Genomic DNA, 17659 nt, shown 5'->3' with positions numbered 1-17659 from the left:
TTTTTGAAACTATACTATTTTGATAAATAAGTTTTCCATTACACTAGTTTGAAAAAAAAAAAACTCCAAACTCAATTACTAGTATCAATAAAGTTGAAGGAATCCTTTTCCTAAAATATATTAGTTATTAAATGATGAAGACTATCCATAAATAATGAAGACTAAATCATTGCTTTGGGGGTAATGTTTAGAAATTTCCAAATTAAGGGATTTCAAGGGCACTAATTATGGTGTTAATACATTTAATATGTATTAGTGAAGTGTGAAAGTTACCATATTTAGATAAAGATTTTCATATCCGAAGAAATATCAACTTTATTTAATGTTCTTAATTAATATGTGGCTAGTGGGCACGTATTAGAAGATCACATCTTATATAAGTTCTTAAGGTTTTTTAAAACATGAATGGTATGTTTTACATATCATAGAAGGTGTTCGTGCGTTGCAGCAACAAAAATAGACAACGTTTAAGGTGGGATGTGAAGCGGGGGAGGACGAATTATGAGTTACGGATTTTGCTATATGTTTGTGTGGGGGGAAAGAGAGAGCCTGAAATTTTTGTAAGGATATTTTAGTCATAACGTATAGAATAAAAATATGAATGTATTAAGCTGGAGGGTAAATTAAACATATCAACTTCTTAAATGTTTAAAGAGGGGGTGTCAGTTTCTTTTATAAAGGAGTATATATATATATATATATATATATATTTTGATAGGTAACTTTTATTGACATAGTCCAAACAAATCGTCAGCAACAAAGAATTACAGATACATATTTACAACAACTTGAAAGAAAGCCAGTCCCTTAAGGAAATAGACTTAAATTTAGGTATATTCTTGAACCACAAAAAATCATAAGAAATCTAAGGACTTAATATTAAAAACTATACTCGACCTGTTATGGATAACAATTATAGCTAGTATGCTTTATGAAGAAAAAAGTGGTTCAAGATACATTAAAGAACGAGGGAAACCAGTTCAGGTTAAATGTAGGCAACTTAAGGGGTAATGTATATGTCATATATGAGACTACGTATGAGAATATATGTATTATTAAGTATAACTTGATTTATTCATTTGTAAACAAATTTGTTCACTTATAAATTTATAATATATGGTGTATCAAGTTATATTTTAATTTTTTGCATGATTTTTTTTCACTTCAAATGTGTTAAAATCTTGTAGGAATCTTTTATATATGTACAATTTATATTATATAAAATTATAAAAAAAATATATATTATATATAAAAATTAAATAAAATAAAGAAAACATCCGGGAAGGTAGTTTAGTCAATTTCTGGAAAAAAGTTTATTGCAAAACAATCGATTGTTTTTGGATATATTATTTCTACTAATATTTTGATGAGGGGTAAAACGCACAAAGTAAAGCATACAAGTATTAGGTTTTTTTATTTTTAATTTTAAGCATAATAAATTAACTATTTTTTACAATAAGCATGAAGTTATCTTTTTTATTTTTTTCTGAATGGGGATCTATTTACACGAATGCTTATAATGTAACTTATAAAACTTTAACAAAATGCCACCAAATATGATATCATTTATAATGATCGTAGAGGAAAACTAGTTATTTTGTTTGTCGCATTTTAATCGTTTCTTTTGAATGTTAACCGTCTTAGATCAGGATGACATTTTTTCTTTAGATGATGTATTGATGTCGATCATAATAATAGTATTATATTATATACAAAATATTTTACTACTTTTAGTAAACGTTTATTTCATTTTTATGTCACTGTCATCTCATTTCTATTTGTATCTCTGTAACATTTTGTAATTGTACTTGGCTATAATGTGTCACTGTCTATGAACAATGACACATGATGTGAGGCTAGCAATCAACTTTACCCTCTCTCTCTCTCTCTCTCTATATATATATATATATATATATATAACAATCAAATAAAAACAGTTTTAAAATGAGAACACGGTGAGAACATTTAAAAATTACATTTTGATGCATTAAAAGTACATAAAACTAACATAGTGTATAACTAATTATCATTATTTAAGTGTTTAACAACACATTGGTATGTCAAAATCAAGAAAATCATGTTTTTTGTTTTGTGCATCCATCTTGGATGCATGTTTAACAAAAAGATGCATCCAACAAAAAACGTGATTTTTTCGATTTTGATGGATCAATGTGTTGTTAAACACTTAAATAATGATAATTAGTTATGCACTATGTCAGTTTTATGGACTTTTAATGCATAAAAATGATGATTTTAAGGTGTTCTCACCGTTCTTATTTTAAAATTAAATAAGAACGGTGAAAACACCTTAGAAACATCATTTTGATGCATTAAAAGTATATAAAACTGACATAGTGCATAACTAATTATCATTATTTAAGTGTTTAACAACACATTGATTTATCAAAATCGAAAAAATCACATTTTTTGTTGGATGCATCATTTTGATGAATATGCATCCAAGATGGATGCACAAATTAAAAAACATGATTATTTCGATTTTGACGGATGAATTTGTTGTTAAACACTTAAATAAAGATATTTAGTTATGCACTATATTAGTTTTATGGACTTTTAATGCATCAAAATGATGTTTTTAAGGTGTTCTCGCCGTTCTTATTTTAAGAGTGTTTTCACCGGAGTAATACCCTATATATATATATATATATATATATATGTATATATATTGTTGTTCTAAAATAGAATAATGAGCATCCAAAAGTCGATAAATTAAAGAAAATAATCTCAAAGTCTATTTGAGTAAAAAAATATATAATTTTATTAAAATTCAAAACATATTGTAACAAATCTGTAAGACATACGAGTATATCGGATGACTCGTATATCGGATGATGATGATGATGATGATGTTATAGCTAGTTACTTTATAATAAATTCGGCCCCATCAATAATGACTGTTTTTCACCTAATACTTGATTTTGATTTTAATGAACAGATAGTCATTTTATTTAATTATTATGTATTCCAATGATTTGAATGATGATCTTTAATAATTGAGACTAAGGGGTCGGTGAAAGTAACATTTGAAAGATGAACGTCTAACACATGAATTATGCATCATTGATTTCACGGAAGGTTTTCGCATAGGGAAGGGATTCCCTCAAGTTGGCCCTAGTCATGTTAGGGTGATCTTCCCTCAAGTTGGCCCTAGTCATGTTAGGGTGATCTTGACCCTTAAATGAAAATCATCTTTGAATCTTGGTCATTGACTTTCATTCAATGGTCAAAATCTCCCCAACTTAATTCAAGTTGGGGGCTCAACTAGACTCAAGCTGATCTTCAATACAATCTCTTTAAATACACTACTACAATAAAATGATTTCTAAATATTAAGAATTGAGGGCCCTGGTTCTGTACTATTTGTCGATACGTTGATCATCTGGGATACATAAGTTTGTAGAAAGCTTGATTTTAGTTTCTAGCCTACGAGCTATCAAGCTAGTAATGATATGTGGGCCTAATCCTATACGCCTCAACATGTCTGATGCATTCAATTATTGGCCCATGATATAAAAATACTCTCATTCATCATTTCTCTGTTGATTTTGACATGAGTTTCTCCTTGTTAGGCAATATTTGGTGAGCACATAAAATGATTTCTAAATATTTGATTAAGCTATATTCCAAGTACATATCACTAAACTATGTTAGATGTATGTTAACTGATATATATCTGGCAAGAATGACTTCTTTAGCAGTTCAGTGACATCTTTTCCGGTGCTAATTGGAACAGAAGAAGCAGAAAGCCCTTTCTGCGTATCTGAAGCAAGCGGTATATCCTTTTCATTCGTTGAACGGTCAGATGAAGTGGGAGATGAAGCCCCAACAATCTGTACGGTTAAACTTCCACCTGCAGTGACCAAACATCCATTTTCAGTTTTAAGCGAAGCCTCTATTGTGATACTATTATATATACAACATTAGTTGCTAACATTCCAAATTATAATGCTAATGCGTATAATTTTCTCTTTCTTTTGTACTAACGTACCTAGAAAATGATATACCTTTACAAGCACCCAAAAAATGATTATTACAATGTTAGTTATAAGAGTGATGGGAAAAATTGATTAAAATGGATATGCCAACCTAGAACAAGAGCAGCACCGAACCATCCTGAGACACCCCACCTTTCACCAAGGAGAAACCATGCAAAGCCAGCACCCCATACTGGCTCCAATCCATAGATTATTGCAGCTTCTGTCGCCGATACATCACGCATTGCTGCAATCTGTTTCGATCGGTTTGTATTATATTAGCTTGAGATATAAGAGGGGAGAAAAATAAAAAGGTATGAAGTACGTTGATTTCTTCGAGAAGAAAGGCGCCAACAAATCATGATCAAGGTATGCAAGTATATGTGGCAAAATTGGCAGGTTAGCAGGTCAAAATAGGTAATCCTAATATCTGGGTCAGCTAGAATTGACCTTTGATCTGAAACACATTTGTTCCAATATAAAGCTAAATCTTTTTTACAATTTGAACAACTTTGAACCATTTAAACATTTCTTCGCACAAAGTTCTTTATTTTTCTCTGTTTCACTCATTACAAATACAGCATAACCCAAAACTAGATAACAAGAAACTCCCATAAAGGAGAACAAAGACTACTGACAGATTTGTGATTACAGATCTCCTATAGATGATGAGAGTGGTTAATCAAAAAGCAGAATGATATCGAGATACAGAGTCACCTATAACAGTAAGCCACATAGATTGCTACATAAATAGAGTTCTCATTTTGAACTAATGTAATCTTTATGTAGCATTAAATCATGCCACATCATAACTAAAACTCAAGGCTCTTCTTCAATTATGAAATCTATACAGAAGTCTTAGTCTCTCACATCTCATTGCAATTGCAACAACTTACATGTTGGATATGCCATTTCAATGACACGGTTTCTTTTTTCAGGAAACTTCTAAGACATTTAGGAAAACCTTGATTGGACTGGTTAAACTAATTATCTTATCTGATGCACAAGTACTATCCGTTTCTTTTTTACTTTAAAGGGCATTTCCACTCGATCACCTATTACCAAAATCTTATCTTGCAAAAAATGAAAATTGATATATCTTACCTCGATCCACAAGCATAGGCCCGTTGTAAACACACCTGTATATAAAGCCGGTATCCAAGGGAATTCCACAATCCACTCCAAGAACATTTTCCATGTCCATGATAAAGGATGATGATCCGGGATACTATTAATTGCGCTTCCAATCAAATACCATAGAAGAGATGACAAAGCAACAACGCATACCTATGGATTAGAAGATTGAAATAGCATGCTTATATTAAAACAGAAAGATAAACCTATCTGTCAAATGTTGCCCATGATTCCAAAACAAAGAGATATATAACATAGAAGTCCAAAACAATGTAATTACAAGTAAAACAAAGCTATTAAAAGCTCATCCTTTGATTTCTTTTAAGTTGTGGAAGCATGGGCAATGGATTTATGTTAATGAATTAACTCACCTCGTACCCAAGTTCTGCCAAGAAGTCCTTTTTGTCTGTTTTCCTTGATATACGTTCAGTTCTTAGCATGTGTATACCAAAGAATAAAGCGCTTAAAAAGCTCAACAAATCACCAACCTGACAAAACTTCATTCACTGGTCAATAAAAACAATGTATGCTTGAAAACGGTCTGCATATATCTATTTATTAGTGATTCATATGCCTAATATGACAAGACTACCAAATGTATATAATAAAAAAAATTTCTTATAGATAATGCTTACACATGGAGGTGAGCCACTGCATTCCAGCAATCCAACCCCAATAATTGACACAAAAGCTCCAAACCAAGTACGAGCAGGAATAAGCGCTCCTAGCATACCATCAATTAGGGGAACAACAATTACCTGGTTTTATCATATCATCATATCTGTAAACACAACACATTAAAAAAGAACGATGATTTAACTCAAAGCTGTTATCAAAGCTTTCTTACCGTAAACATAGCAATAAAGGATGCACGCCCAGCATCAGAAGTCAGCAGTCCAAGAGCCTGCATGAGATAGCCTAAACTAGCCCATAAGCCCAACTCAGCACCCGATTTGAAGGTTGGAAAGTCACCCCGAGCTCTCCAAACAGATGGGAGAAATGGAATGGCTGCAACAGCAAATCTCACAACAGTGAATGCTGCAGGGTCGACAACCGCCTCAACCTCTTTCAGTACTGGTATGTTACTAGCTACAACAATTAAAACAAATACTTTGAAAGGATGGACGATTTTCAACTGTGCGTTGCTTTTAATCAAGACGGGTTAAAAACATGGTATATGAATCAATATAAAGTAAAATTCAACTTTTGTTGATAATCACTAAAACTGTAAAATATCACTCGTATTAACTAGAGAAAATCATCTATACATGTGGCACTTGCACCTGTTTTATGCATACGTGCTATAGATGGTTCTGTAAAAATTGAGAAGGTTGGGTGGGAATTCTAGGGACTTTGCTAGCTATCAGCATGTTCAAGTAACTGAAAGATTTGCTAAAATCCTACGAATGATCAGTTATTGAGCAGAGGGTTGCAGAAACCCTATCAAGAAAGGTCTATGCTCATGTTGGCCTGAGAGAGAAAACTGAATATAAAAAGAGCATTTACAAGTGAAATGTGCTTCTCTCGGGCAATCCTACCAACAGAGGTCCAATAAGGTTCGCAAGCTTAAATTCTTACATAATACTATGACAGCACACCTGTCACACCGTCAATGGGCTTAAAGACAATGCCATTTAACAAATATTGCCAAGGATATATAGAATGTTCAAGAAGCTGTTTTTAGTCCCATACTGTGAAAATTTCAATAAGCATATCATTTACCTACTTGATCACACAGTTGAAAACTTAGCTAAGATACCATCACATAGAACTCATTTTTTGCTTGCAGTTGTCACTATAAAAGCATCACACTTATTTGTTTTTTTAATGATATGCTAAAACTTGGAAGTTACCCTAATCTTAGCATCAACCTCTTGGTGACTGTGGTCGCCACACCATAACAGTCGGTGGACATCCTGAAATTGCTAAATTTCTCATCCTATCCACTTTGGTTACCACACCATAACAATTGGTTGACATCACTAGTTCTTTTTCTTGGTCCTTTGGATAACCTCTTATAGCATGACAGTTTTTCCTTGGTCTACAGTCATGGATTTTGGAGATGACGTTGAAGAAGAAGCCATTGTGTAGAAGACAAAGAAATGAATGGTGCTAATGAATTTGAAATTGTTTTCATATATATAGATATATTGCCCGTTTGATAAATACAGCAAAATCTTATGTTAGACAAATATCCAGTTTTTGTAAACATAAAATTAAAAATGTCAGTTCCTTGGTTATTAGTTAGAACCTCTATAAGGGGGGTCCAAACTGCTTGGACTTGAGTCGGATGAGGTAAGTGCCCACACCACCACCGTGTGAGAGACTTTGTGGACCATATGTGACTATCACACTATAACCAAAGACCAATTTAAGTGCACATCACCGCGTGACACACCCCGTCACACCGGCAACCCAAGACCACAATTCTATACCCCATACTTTAAACTTGTCAATTTATAATCAAATTAAAAAACCAAAAAACAAACATATATATCCTCACTACTTTCTAATTTAGCATTCTCTAAGGCAATACTCTATAGTTCTCTCAATACATTCGATTAAAAACATATCAATTGACAACCAACATAAACTTAAAAACAGACAATAAATATAGATATATGCATACCGTAAAGTAAAGTAATGAGATTAACCAAAAAAATGCTCATAACTTTCTTGGATGGATATATTATCCATTTCCATAAATACTTCAAATTCGGTTTCTTCTTTTTCGAATTCGTCTTATTCGTCTCCGTTTGACTTTCTTTTACCGAAACTTATACTAAAATAACTTCTTTATCAGATTTCCTCACTCTACAACACAATGGCCGCGACAAACTGTCACGAAATGAATATGTAAATAGTTTTCTGTCAGTATATATAATTAATGGATAAAAGGGTGTTAAAGTTTTGTTCTGGATTGGCCATTTCCATGGCGATGAGTGCGAGTTGTAGTAAAATGACAGCATAGTTCTTGCTCGACTGAATTTTTTATTTTTTTTTTTGGGTGCAGGTTATAAGTGTTACATTTTTATATTTCTGTGATAACCTTTAGATTGGTTTTCGGATTACATGATATGTTTACTATGAGTACAACTTTTCTAGAACTACGAGAATGGTACTCGCGTAATACGCCGGCAATAGTGGGGAAGACGGTCTGCTTTATTAGAAATTTTGGGTAATTACTTAAAAAAAAGAGAAAAAAGTCCAAGAGCAAATATGGTATTTCAAAGACAGAAGTATTTAATAGGGTGCTTTATTATGGAGTAAAGGTATATGTTCCAAAAACGCAAACTAAGTAATAGTTGAGGGATCACTGATGTAACAACAAGGAAACTTGCTATTGATTGGCGTAATGAAATTAAAATTTAAAAAAAAAAAAATGTACACGCCAGTTGGGATTCGAACCGGACGACCGATCCGGACGTTTATAACCTAGTAAAGTAATACAGAGTTATTTATTTACTAAAACATTTTCCATATATGTTACAGTAATTTTTTTAAACGGCCTAATATGAGCCATTTCCCCCCCTTTTTTTCATATAAAATTTAAATAGATGACATCTTTATTAGTGAAGATTATTGGCTTCCTTTATGTTAAAAAATAATTTAAAAAAAAAACTAATTCTTGTTTAAAAAAGTTAAAATTAAAACTAAAAGTATCATCAGTTGCTTTTTTTAACAAGCTAAAATGCAAAGTTAGGCACAATATTTTCGTATTGTTGTTTCCAAAGTTGAAATTGCTGTATAAACTGCTTTCACTATAATTAAAATTGAAAATCATAATAATCATAACTACATATTATTATTATTATTATTATTATTATTATTATTATTATTATTATTATTATTATTATTATTATTTTAAAGTTAGTTTCAATTCAAACGTGCTAGAGACAATTTTAACCAGCGATTCTCTAACCCCATCCTCATGAAAAATACCTTGAGATGAGAAACCCAATACTCAAACCCAAGGCCTTGGGAAAAACTCACTTTCAGGGCCTACATAGTGGATTAGAAGATACCATTGGTCAAGCCACCTAAATTGAGTTGGTTATCATAACCACAAATTAAACAAGAAAAAAAGAAGAATTAACTTTATTACATTTATATATATTGCCAAGATACATTTACATGTATAACTCGATCATATCACATTTCTATGTACATTTACATAAAATAATAGGGGAAGTGAGTATGGGGTTGTCACCCATCTAAGCTTAGATGTGGAACCCCTCACATTTTGTTTTTTTAACCATAAAAATCATAGGGGCCCATGATTTTATTTAAAATACAAAAAAACATTAAAATATTTGAATGTGAGAGGTTCCCAATATAAGCTTAGATGGGGAACAACCCCATATTCACTTTTCCCAAATAATAATTATCATTGTGGAATTAAAAAAATTACCCGTTATACTAATTTCTATATATTGGTTAAGCTATACTTATCTCTAGACTCTGATTACACTTACTACACATGTACATATATAAATTGGTTAATCTATAAGATGTAGCTAATTACATGTATACTCCTTTGCCTATATATGTGGGTGGTGGAATTTTTACTTCTTTAACAAATCAGAGGCATCTTTTCTAGAGGTAACATGAACTGGAGAAGCAGAAAGCCCGGTTTGCCTATCTGAAAGAAGTGTGACGTCTTTTTTGTTGCTAGAACCGTCACGTGTTACAGATGAACTGGCAGATGTTGCACCCATTATCTGCACCATTAAACTTCCACCTGCAAAGATTGTGTCACCATTTTTTAAGTTTACAGCTTTTTCACATCAATAATGTATATGACTGTATCTTAAATCTTATATCAGTTTTAGTTAACAGCAGGAGCATGAATGAGAACAAGAGGAATTAAGCACCTAGAATAAGTGCAGCACCAAACCATCCTGAGACGCCCCACCTTTCACCAAGAAGAAACCATGCAAAACCAGCACCCCAAACGGGCTCCAACCCATATATAATTGCGGTTTCTGTGGCTGATATATCACGCATTGCTGTCATCTGTTTAGATGAGATAATAATATATTAGCTCCAAATATAAGGAGATTTATGAAACTTGGAAAGTATAGTTTTAGTATATTACCTCTATCCACAAGCATAAGCCAGTTGATAATACTCCAGTATATAAGGCTGGTATCCAAGGGAATTCCAAAAACCACTTCAAGAACGTCGCCCAAGTCAAAGATGATGGATTATACTCTAGGCTACCATCAATCATGCCTCCAATCACATACCAGATGATAGATGCGACGGCAACAACACACACCTATGAATTAGAAGGTTGAAATTATGTTACTAATAAAAAAAACAGAACGGATAACAGGGCTTTTGTTCATGCTTCTGCAGCACACACCTACATAAATTAGGAGGTCAAAGTAGTGTGAAAATAGACCTCATATGCAAGGACTGGCAAGAAATTCTTTTTGTCGGTTTTCCTTGATATATGCTCGGTTCTTAGCATGTGTATGCCAAAGAATAAGGCGCTTAGAAAGTTAAACAAATCACCAGCCTAAAACGGATTAAGCAAAAGCTTCAATTACTGATATAACCCTAAAGTTATGTGCACACAAGAATAGCAAATAAAAAGTTACGAGTATTAGAAAATGCTTACACATGGAGGTGAACCACTGCATTCCAGCATTCCAACACCAATAATGGACATAAGAGCTCCAAACCAAGTACGAGCAGGAATTACTGCCCCTAGCATACCATCAATTATGGGAACTACTATTACCTGATTTGATCATATTACCATGTCATTTACTACACCATGTTTACAAAGGATAATGGTTTAAATAATAATTCTTGCAAGAGCTTCTTACGGTAAACATGGAAATGAAGGAAGCGCGTCCAGCATCAGAAGTCAGCAGTCCGAGAGCCTGAGTGAGATAGCCTAAGCTGACCCAAAATCCCAACTCGGTTCCTGAGTTGCGAGTTTGAACATCATCCCAAGATCTCCAGACAAAAGGGAGAAATGGAATGGCAGAAACGGTAAATCTCACAACAGTGAAAGTTGCAGGGTCCATGATTGCTTCAACCTCTTTCAACACCGGTATGTCACTAGCTATAACAATTAAACAAACAATTTGCTTGAATATATTCTGCAGAAAGTGTATTTAACTACAAACATGAAGAATATATGTATGTATGAGCATAGCCAGCTATTAAACACATGTGTTTATAATTTAGACTGATTTCTAATGTTCATCAGCCATACTTTCTATTAATTTTATTTTCTAACAACCTTAGGCCCATGGCGACCATCCAGACCCATCACATGAGAGGTAAATAAATCTCAAAAAGCACGTTTTGATGGTGGCCCAACCAACTAATCTAGTTTTACCAACATATTTTTTGGATAAATCAGTTTCCTCCTTGGCTCCGGTGGGAATTGAAAGCAGGATTACTTTCCGATGCCCCTGTAACTAGGCTACACACTTGAGGCCATCAACCATATTTTAAAGTTCTTATGAAAATCATGCTACGCCTGTCATACCTAATTGAGTAACTGATAATGCAAGTCAAAAGATATTATCAGCACAAAACTAAGAGCACAAGAGGCCATTCCTAGTCCAATATCTAATGAAGCTGATAATGCATTAACTTATGTCAGATTCCACAATTTCTGAAAGGTTTGAACTTCCACCAAGCTCACCTAGCCGGTCAGAATGTCACATGATTGCCCAACCAACTTATTTACCATTGAATTTGGGGATCGAGTGTGTGATACGCCCCAAATGCTACCATCTCCTAAATCATATATGTCGAGGGCACAAAACTAAGGAAAGGAGCAACAACGATACCAGAGCAACCAAACTAAATACTTCATTATTTAATCATAAGGATAGATAATGTGAGATACGTTCCATATGCCCCCATTTCCAGAGTCATATATGCGGGAGGCCCAAAACTAAATAATATAATCTTAGGGACAATTAATGTTACTTAGATCACAGTGGTATGTGATTTACCATCCTTTGTGTTTGTGTGAAGATGAAAGATCGGTTATCTATTCGTCAAAGAGTGGACAAATATGATTATGATCAGTATTTAATTACTCCAAACATACTAAAAAAAAAAACAGAATTTAGAATTTACCATAAACTAATGTAATAACATTAAGCAAAATAATGCTCTGTAGTTTCTTGGATGCAAAGAAAATCCTTCTCCATAACGCTCGTCTTCCAAACAATGATTTATAACTCAGATTCAGTTTCTTCTTTTTCTTCTTATTCTTTTTCTCTGTTGACTGCTCATGTTGACTTTCACTGACCAAGTGTTGATCAGTTTTGTGTAATCTTGTTTCTGCATTATTGGGTCTAGAACTACTACTACAACATAATGATGGCAATGATAGATGGCTGCCATAATTATTATGACCAAATAAAAATTTATTTTTATTATATGGGTATGATGTGAATATATAAGGATATACAGGAATTAAAGATGTTGGTTTGAATAATAAGTTTTTTGGCAATGGTGATTGATGATGATGAGAAACCATGATCAAAGTTTGAGGTGGTCGTTTCACTGGTTATAGTAGTTTCATGTCTTTTTGAGATTCAATTTTGAGTTTATTTAAAAAGAAGATAAAAAAAAAAAATTTAGATTCATTTGAGTGTGAATGTGGATTGTCTGTTTTGTCCTCTGTGGGCCGGTGTTGTTTTGTTGATTTTTTATTATTGATTGTTTTATTTTCTGTGACACACTCACACACGTTTATTTTGTTTTCAAAACATGAGTTCGAAGACGCAGAAGTCAAATAGATTGTGTTTGTTATTTGAGTTGTGATATAAATGTTTGAGCGTGTTAAAAAAACGAAAAATGAGTATTTTTTGTGAGTAGAAAATTTGGGCAAATTTGCCTATTTTTGTTTGGGATACTTGGTATTTTTTTAGTTTAGCCGGTTTAAGTTTGTAACGAAGTCCTGTATTGATTTGTTTTTTTTTTCTTTTCATATATGTTAATTATTTATGTACAGAAAATATCTATTAAAAATCCTATTGGTTTTAATCTTCTCTCCCTCTTTTCTTTTTTATTATACTTTTTCCTTCGTATATCTATACTTCATCTCCAATTGTTATGCTACTAATGCAAACGAACTTCAAATGTTTTTGCGATCTTTAACACGAAAGTTCCATAGAATAAATTACATACTATCATGAAGATCTGAACATCAATTCATTTTCATTGAAGATTTTTGATATGGATTAAATTTGAGTGGCCAATATTTATTGTAACGTTTAATTTGGTGAATGAGAAAGGGGGACAAAGCCAATATATATCCAAGACACGTTTAAGTTGTATGAAAAACGACATAATTTGTTTTTTTTTTTTAATTATACTTGGAGTTATATGGATCAAAGTTTCAAACGCCTGGGGTATTCACATACAAACCAAGTACCCTTAATAAATATTATACCCCGTCTCATTTTAATTATTGTAGTTTGATCTTCAAAATCATTTTTCTTTTAACTTTAATCGTAAATATTTTGTATGTATTTTATTATAATTGATGAAACATATATCATTGAAAAGTACATTAAAAAACTCAATCCATTCATATAATTTATATCTATATTTATATCAAGTGTTATATATCCATATTTCATGAATTGATACTCCAATATACATCACAATTATCTTAGTAAAAGATCACAAATCATATAATCCTTACCAAATTATCAATTATCAAAGAGAAATAGAGTGGGTAAGGTCCCTTATGTTTCATTCTTGAGTTTTTATTAAAAGAAAAGAGAGGGGAAGATTGGATAAGAGAATAAAGGATAAAAAGTTATATTAGAAAAATGTATTCTTGAGTTTTATCATTAAAAGAAAGGAAAGTGAATAAAATGATTTTGAATGTATTCTTGAGTTAATAGGGAATGAAAAGAAAGGATAAAAAGATATAATTTTACATTTATACCCTTATAATTATTAAAACCCATTATATATCTTTAAAGGGTAGATTAGACTTTTTCACACAAATTCTTCCATTTCTGGAAAATGGGAAGAAAGAATTTGGCTCCAAAATCCCTCTTTTTTCCTTTCTATCACTTTCCTTTCTTTTAGTAAAAAAACTCAAGAATGTCAAAACATATATTTTCCTCCTCATTCCTTTCTTATCCCTTAAAAAGAAAACTCAAGAATGAAGCATTACTAGGGATCAATTGAGCAAAGCATGGGGAAAATAAGTAATACCACATTACCATCAGTCCACCACCAACAATCATATTGGGCTCATATCAAAAGCAATAAGTTACAGTTTTGGGCTTTTACAACTAAGGTTTGTTGTCTTTTAAGAATCCAAAGGGTTCCTTATGAATTTCTAAGAGGATTCATCAGATTTTTATGCGGGCTTTAGTAATTAATTTCGGCAAAACGGTTCAATAATTTATTCAAGAGACGTGAAGGTATGTGGTGAGATTTTGGAATATGAATATATGTATTTTTTTTTTTTTGGTTTTAGTGTTAGATGTGAAAAAGAAAGACAAGAAGACAAAAATGGTTTTATAGAAAGAGAACATGATGAAATGATGTATTTGCCCTTCATTTAACGGTCCAAATAGATGACGCTTGGTTGCAGTGTTAAAAATGAAAAAGCTTGATAACTTTACGGATAAATCCTGTAATTGTTTACTTTAGGGTAATATCATCAAAAATTACCAAACGAAACATGTAATTTTCTTTATTTTAAAAAATTGTGTATCTCTTTCCACCCACATTTTTAAATTATAAGATAAATCATATGCATAATTTACTCTATATACTAAAGAGTAGTATTTGAGTGTAAATATAATTAATTATAAGATAAATCATATGCATAATTTACTCTATATACTAAAGAGTAGTATTTGAGTGTAAATATGATTTATGGTGGAAACCAAAGGACTCATGTGAGCCTTTGTTTTAGGTGTGAGCACAAGTCAAAACTTGACCGGACCAGAATCATGTAAACTCGAAACACGACAATGCAACAAAATGCAACCGTTTCCCGACCTTTCTTTATTTTAAAAAAATGTGTATCTTTTTCCACACACATTTTTTATATTATAAGATAAATCATATGCATAGTTTACTCTATATACTAAAGAGTCGTATTTGAGTGTAAATATGATTTTTGGTGGAAACCAAAGGACGCATGTGAGCCTTTGGTTTTAGGTGTGAGCAGTGTTGAAACCAGAATCGAACATGACCCGTAGCACAAAAAAAACTCTTTTAGCCTCGTATCACTGCAAAGTAACGATAACATTCAGACTGTTACAACTTTTAGCATTTTATTAAGGATTTTTGTCTTTTTTGATTGGTTTTTAAGAGTTTTTGGCACTTTCAGAGTATTCTTTTTCATATATATTAGCACAAATACACATTTATAAGTTATATTGATAGGAAAATCTTTCAAAAACTTAAAATTAGTTACATGACCAGTATCTCATATTTATTTGACCATAGCACCAATAAAAAATACATCAATTTTCATAAAAATTATACTACAAAAAGTTTAACGGACCCGTATCCCAAGCTACCCCTTGTCTAAAGGTAGTTCCGCCAGTGGATGTGAGCACAAGTCAAAACTCGACCCAACAGAAGCGTGCAAACTCGAAACCCGACAATGCAACAAAATCCAACCGTTACCCGACCAATTACCATATCGAGCGGGGTCTTTTTGATTCGAGTTTGACTGGGTTCGGTTTGGTTTTTGGGTTTAAGGAATATTTCTTCATAACGTGTCAAAACCCGGCCTAAAACTTGGCAGTGAAAAAAATCAAACTCGTGATCTAGCCTGTTACTCTATCATGCGGTTGGTTCGGGTTGAGTTTGGGCGAGCTTAGACCATGTCTCGAGTTTTTGGGTTATATATATGCTCATCTCTACTTGGCTTAAAAAAGATATATAGCATTGTTAGCTAAAAAATAGTCGTGGTTCTTATGAGTGGACTAAACTTACACTTAAAGTGTCTCATAATTACTATGATAGTGTTTACGATTATACAATGTTTGATGAGAAAATGCAAGATAGAAATTGTTACTAAAGCTAACTAATTACATGTTACGAGTATCAGATTTTTTTTTTCCATTACCACTTTCACATATACTATTCATTGATGATTCTATAAATTTAAAATGATAATACACGTTATGTCAATGAATGACATTCATAATTTGAAATACAATCACCCTTAAAAGCTATATTTATACTTATTGCAAATGAAAGAAATGGTCCATCCATTATAACTTATGCATTGAAGTCTTTCATATACTTTTCTATGATACCATGCATTTTTGATAAGAGAACTCCATTACATCTGAAAAAACATTCTTCAAAGAGGAACCATATCAAATATTTCTTTCAAAGGCAAATGAACCCAAATCAAATGTTTCAAAATCAACCCCTCTATCAATTAATGTTGCAATGTTTGTCTTTATAAAGCTCAACCACCTTCTTGTGTATATATAGTATATTGTATATACATATCTACAAAGATTAAGAAAAGGCATGTGAAAATGTGAAATGTGGCCTTTGAGGATTTACATATCATGACTGTTATTTTCAAGTTCTAGGTGTCATATCTTGTGGGTATCTTTTTATTCTCATGACTAGGCAATGACTATTATCAAACTCTTTTATCAAAATATAAATTATCATTTTATTCGCATTCAATTCATTTTTACATATAACGAGTTTAACTATATAAAAAAAATCAGGATATTAGGGTGTCATGTCTTAGGACTTGATGTTTTCTTGAGCAACAAATGGTAGTTGATAGCTTTTTCATTCAATTAATAAATAAATCTTAAGTCATGTTTTGTTCACAGAATTTGATGGAATTTGATGAAATTAGAATTGAATTTTATTTTTTTAGTGCGTTTGATTGTTCAAAGATAGAGGAATTTCATTCCGTCATTTCATCATTTGATGGAATCTTCATTCCTTGGGGATGGGAGAAAGAATTTTATTCCTTCCTTTACTTGAATTCTCAAAATATAAAAAAAACATTCCGTGAAATTTCATTCTTTCATATTCTAATTCATTTGATAGATTTTATTTCATTAAAAACATTATGTGAACTAAACACGCCCTTAGCATTCAATGTTCATGTTTGAACACTGTACCTTTAAAAACACAAAACCATCCATTTCTTTTTTATTTTGAAAAATGATAGTGACAGCTCTAGGGGCTGTCACTAACAACTTATTACATGCTTAAAAACTTGTACATTATATATTAAAAATTGCCCCCTGATTTTCTTAACAGCAATATACAAAATTAATTTTTACTCAATTAATTTTATTAACAAAACCCTTTTACTTTTAGTTTAAATATTAAACCACTAGTCATTAACTCAGGGACGACATTATTACTATACTGACGTGGATGGATGAAACGAAATGAAGAAGAAATCATGATTTGCATATAATTGTGCCATTTGATTAACATATGATAAAGACTAGTGATGAGATAGCTAGCCAAATAGAGGGGGTAGTTGCAGCATCATAAACACCCTATTTTAAAAC

General features: G+C 32.1%; 2 protein-coding genes across 2 annotated transcripts; both read right to left on the bottom strand.

The window, feature by feature from the left end:
• Positions 1-3529: 3529 nt before the first annotated feature.
• On the bottom strand, positions 3530-9056 carry LOC122592480. The gene is made up of 8 exons (XM_043764722.1): positions 9017-9056; positions 7759-7893; positions 5977-6218; positions 5765-5887; positions 5501-5617; positions 5100-5282; positions 4108-4249; positions 3530-3871 (listed from the first exon to the last, which is right to left on the bottom strand). The coding sequence occupies exons 1-8, from the start codon at positions 9054-9056 to the stop codon at positions 3669-3671; spliced, it is 1185 nt and encodes a 394-aa protein (XP_043620657.1). The 3' UTR covers positions 3530-3668.
• A 471-nt stretch (positions 9057-9527) lies between these two features.
• Positions 9528-12696, bottom strand: LOC122580075. Its single transcript, XM_043752348.1, has 7 exons — positions 12243-12696; positions 10967-11208; positions 10756-10878; positions 10537-10653; positions 10228-10410; positions 10004-10145; positions 9528-9870 (listed from the first exon to the last, which is right to left on the bottom strand). Exons 1-7 carry the CDS (start codon positions 12646-12648, stop codon positions 9695-9697), a joined length of 1389 nt encoding a protein of 462 aa, XP_043608283.1. The 5' UTR covers positions 12649-12696; the 3' UTR covers positions 9528-9694.
• Positions 12697-17659: the final 4963 nt, after the last annotated feature.

The sequence above is a fragment of the Erigeron canadensis genome, chromosome 1 (genome assembly GCF_010389155.1).
Source record: "Erigeron canadensis isolate Cc75 chromosome 1, C_canadensis_v1, whole genome shotgun sequence".
Taxonomy (NCBI): domain Eukaryota; kingdom Viridiplantae; phylum Streptophyta; class Magnoliopsida; order Asterales; family Asteraceae; genus Erigeron; species Erigeron canadensis.
The sequence above is the reverse complement of the archived record's forward strand: the minus strand, read 5'-3'. Positions and strand labels throughout refer to the sequence as shown.